This window comes from Fragaria vesca, linkage group LG2 (assembly GCF_000184155.1).
Source record: "Fragaria vesca subsp. vesca linkage group LG2, FraVesHawaii_1.0, whole genome shotgun sequence".
In the NCBI taxonomy this organism is placed as follows: Eukaryota; Viridiplantae; Streptophyta; class Magnoliopsida; order Rosales; family Rosaceae; genus Fragaria; species Fragaria vesca.
Genome location: NC_020492.1, coordinates 29,093,531 through 29,097,012, shown reverse-complemented (window position 1 = coordinate 29,097,012; position 3,482 = coordinate 29,093,531). Strand labels below are relative to the sequence as shown.

At 41.2% G+C, this 3,482-nt stretch overlaps 1 protein-coding gene across 1 annotated transcript in view; it reads left to right on the top strand.

Moving 5' to 3' along the window:
* The first annotated feature begins 788 nt into the window (after positions 1 to 788).
* Positions 789 to 3,482, top strand: part of LOC101298774 (protein FAR1-RELATED SEQUENCE 5-like) — a 3,348-nt gene continuing 654 nt past the window's right edge. Inside the window, exons 1-3 of the mRNA XM_004293066.1 lie at positions 789 to 1,411; positions 1,519 to 1,696; positions 1,856 to 3,076. Of these exons, the coding sequence (XP_004293114.1) occupies positions 789 to 1,411; positions 1,519 to 1,696; positions 1,856 to 3,076 (2,022 nt within the window). The remainder of the gene's footprint in view (positions 1,412 to 1,518; positions 1,697 to 1,855; positions 3,077 to 3,482) is intronic.

The window sequence follows — 3,482 nt, the reverse complement described above, 5'->3', positions numbered from 1 at the left end:
CTCTCTCTCTCTCTCTCTCTCTCTCTCTCTCTCTCTCTCTCTCTCTCTCTCTCTCTCTCTCTCTCTCTCTCTCTCTCTCCATCTCTTTCTTGATCAATCAATCTTGCTCATTCTATATCTGCGGCTCTATATAACCTAGACTCACTCTCTGTAACTCTTGATCCTTCAATCTCTTCGAGAGTCTTGATTATTCAATCTGATCGAGACTCTATCTCTTCAGTATCAGTATCGATCCCATGTGATCGACAATCAGACGTTCCTGTCGCGCTGAATCTTCTCCTCTTTCGTCCAGTTCGGTGAGTTTTGTTTCTTCATGATCTTGTTTCAGTTTCATAGTCTCATGGTGTTTGTTTGATACCTTTTTTCAGTTCCCTTGTTTGATTTGTGAATCTTGTACATATTGCTTCATATAGAAAACACTACTATTTTAGGTCTTCTTTTCTATTGTCATGATTCATGATTCATTCAAAAGAGGTAATCTGTGAATCATAGATAACATGTGAATCATAGATTTCGTAGATTGTTTCATGAAAGAAGTAGTTTAACTCATGTAATTGAGTAGACCAATCAATATAACACAAGCGGTTCGTCATTGCTTAATAGGTCTGCTATTTTTTTGTAATTTTCTACTTTATATACAATACACATCTCATTAAGAAAGTAATCGTATATACTGATACTGAAGTCGAAACACAGGTACCACCAGCGATGGATGCGTCTGAGAATGAAAATAGCCGAATAAGGGTGTAGAGGATGTGGCAGTAGATGTTCCCGGATTTGGATGCTTGATGATCGCCGATGTGCGAGCTTTGACCTTTGAAACAGTGGATGAGGCAGAGAGATTCTACTGTGCATATTCAGCAGTAGTTGGATTTGGATGTAGGAAGGATGACAAGGGAGAGTCTAACGGTTTGATTCGGTGGAGGCAGTGGGTCTGCTGCAAAGAAGGGACTCGAGGTAAAAAGTACTTGGAAGCAGATGGTTTGAGTCGTACTCCTCGGAAACAGACTAGGGTGAATTGCCAAGCTAGATTTCGGATCAATTACAATGATGGGAGTAGAGTTTATATGGTGAAGATATTCGTTCCAGAGCATAATCATGAACTAGCTACTGGGAACCAGATTGCATTCGTTCGTGCTCATCGTCATGTCAGCGATGCAGCTTTGGCTCTGACAAACACAATGACAAGGGTTTCAATCAGACCATGTCACACGTATGAGTTTATGGTGGAGCAGGCTGGGGGATATTCGGTAGTGGGATTCACCATGAAGGACCTCTACAACAAGCTTGACCAACAACGACGGACCTCCCCATTTGAGAGTGATTCCGAAGGAGCGCTGTCCTACATGAGAGCACTGGCAGCAAAAGACCCACACTTCATATGCAGATTCACTACAGATTTGGAAGACAGGTTAGTGGACATTTTTTGGCGAGATGGGCATTCATTTGTTGATTATCAGTGTTATGGGGATGTGCTAATATTCGATAGCACATACAAAACCAATATGTTTACAATAGGCCATTGGTTTTGTTTGTTGGGTCGAACAACCATCGAGGTAGTATTATTTTCGGTGCTGCTCTTATTTCGGATGAGACTGAGGAGACATACACTTGGTTGCTTCGTACATTTTTGGAGTCGATGAATGGGAAGATGCCAAAGGCGGTACTCACAAACAGTGACGAGGCCATGCGTAAGGCAATTGAAACTGTGATGCCGGAAGCAAGGCACCGTCTATGTATTTGGCACAAAGGTAAAAATGCCTTTACCCACTTAAAGTCTGAGGAAAAGTTGAAGGCTTTTAACAGATGCGTGAGGTAGTATCAGACGGTTGAGCAATTTGAAAGGTTGTGGCAGGAAATGATTGACGTACTTGATCTCCATGACGATATTTGGATCGGGAATATGTATGAAAAGAGAGACAAGTTTTGTCAAGCATTCTTCGGTGACATATTTATGGCCGGAATGAGAAGCACACAAAGGTGTGAGGGCATGAATAAAGAATTCAAGAGGGTGCTTGGTAAAGGGAAATCCTTTGTGGAGCTTGTTGCGTTGGTGTACAGATTACTTATGAAACTGAGACACAATCAAGAAAGGGATGAATTCATCAATATGAATTCCTTTCCTGGTGCCGTAACTCACTTGGTAGATTTGGAAATACAAGCCTCTTCTATATTCACACACGATGTGTTTAAGTTGATTGTAAGAGAGATCAAGAAAGAGAGCTTTATTACACTAAAGCAAGGAGCAGAATGTCATGAAGATGGTAGTCGTGTTTACAAGGTATCAGTTTACAAACGGCCTGAATTTGACCACACTGTTGTTTACCACCCTGAGAAAGAGGCTGACAATGCAGAAGACCCGATTATGGTGTGTTCTTGCAGAATGTTTCAGTACAGGGGAGTACCATGTCATCACATGTTCACGGTGATGAAAAACGAACACATTTTTGAGCTTCAGAAGTCACTGATCGTCAAGAGATGGTCAAAGGATGCAAGAACTGTGTGTGAGATCCCTTATCCGGATCAATCTATGCCTAGAGAAGCATTGGTGAGCAGGTATGGTGCTCTAACTGCGGAATGCAATCGATTGTGCTTTTATGCTTCAAAGACAGATGCAGGGTACAACATGTTGCAGAAGGAGATCAGTAGACTCTCATCAATTGTGGAAGGTTTTGCCAAAGAAAAAGAAAAGGTTCAAGCTCCGGCCACACCCAGCAACATGAAAGGTAATGTTGTGAGAGACCTTGTCCCGTTTAGGACCAAAGGCAGAGAAAAAAATGACAAGAAGACTGAGGCTCCCAGACGACCGATTACTTGTGGTTATTGTCAAGGTATTGGACACAATAGTCAAACATGTAATGTTAGGAAGGAGAAAGAAAAAGCTGAGAAGAGAAATGAAAATGACGAACGAAACACTGACCCTCATCCTTTAGTTGCAACACCTGCAAAGAGATCTTGTGGTTATTGCAAACGATCTGGGCACAATACTCAAACATGTGATGTTAGGAAAGAAAAAGAAAAAGCTGAGAAGACAAACGAAAATGTTACGGGAACAAGCAATGATCCTCCTCCTTCAGTTGCGACACCTGCAAAGAAAACTATTCACTGTAGTACGTGCAAAGGAGCCAGGCACACACACCATAGATGCCCAAACAAAACAAAAAAGGAGACGCCTCCCCCACATCTGAGGAGTGATTCCTTATTCTGGTGATATAGGTGCTGATCTTAGTTATAGTTGTAGTTCAAATTTCTTGTACTCTGTGTTTGGCATTTCATTTTACTTTTTAGTAATGTCAACATGAATTTAGATTTCCTTGTTTTGTTTTTGCTTTGTGAATGGTCTATCTCGCCGTAGGACACTTTTTCAGAAAGTCTACATGAAGTACAGAAAATGTCCGTAAGAGAAATAGATGATTATGTAATAAATGTAGAGCTAATAAGGTAACACTATGAAGAACACATCTCTAGAAAGTCTACATTGT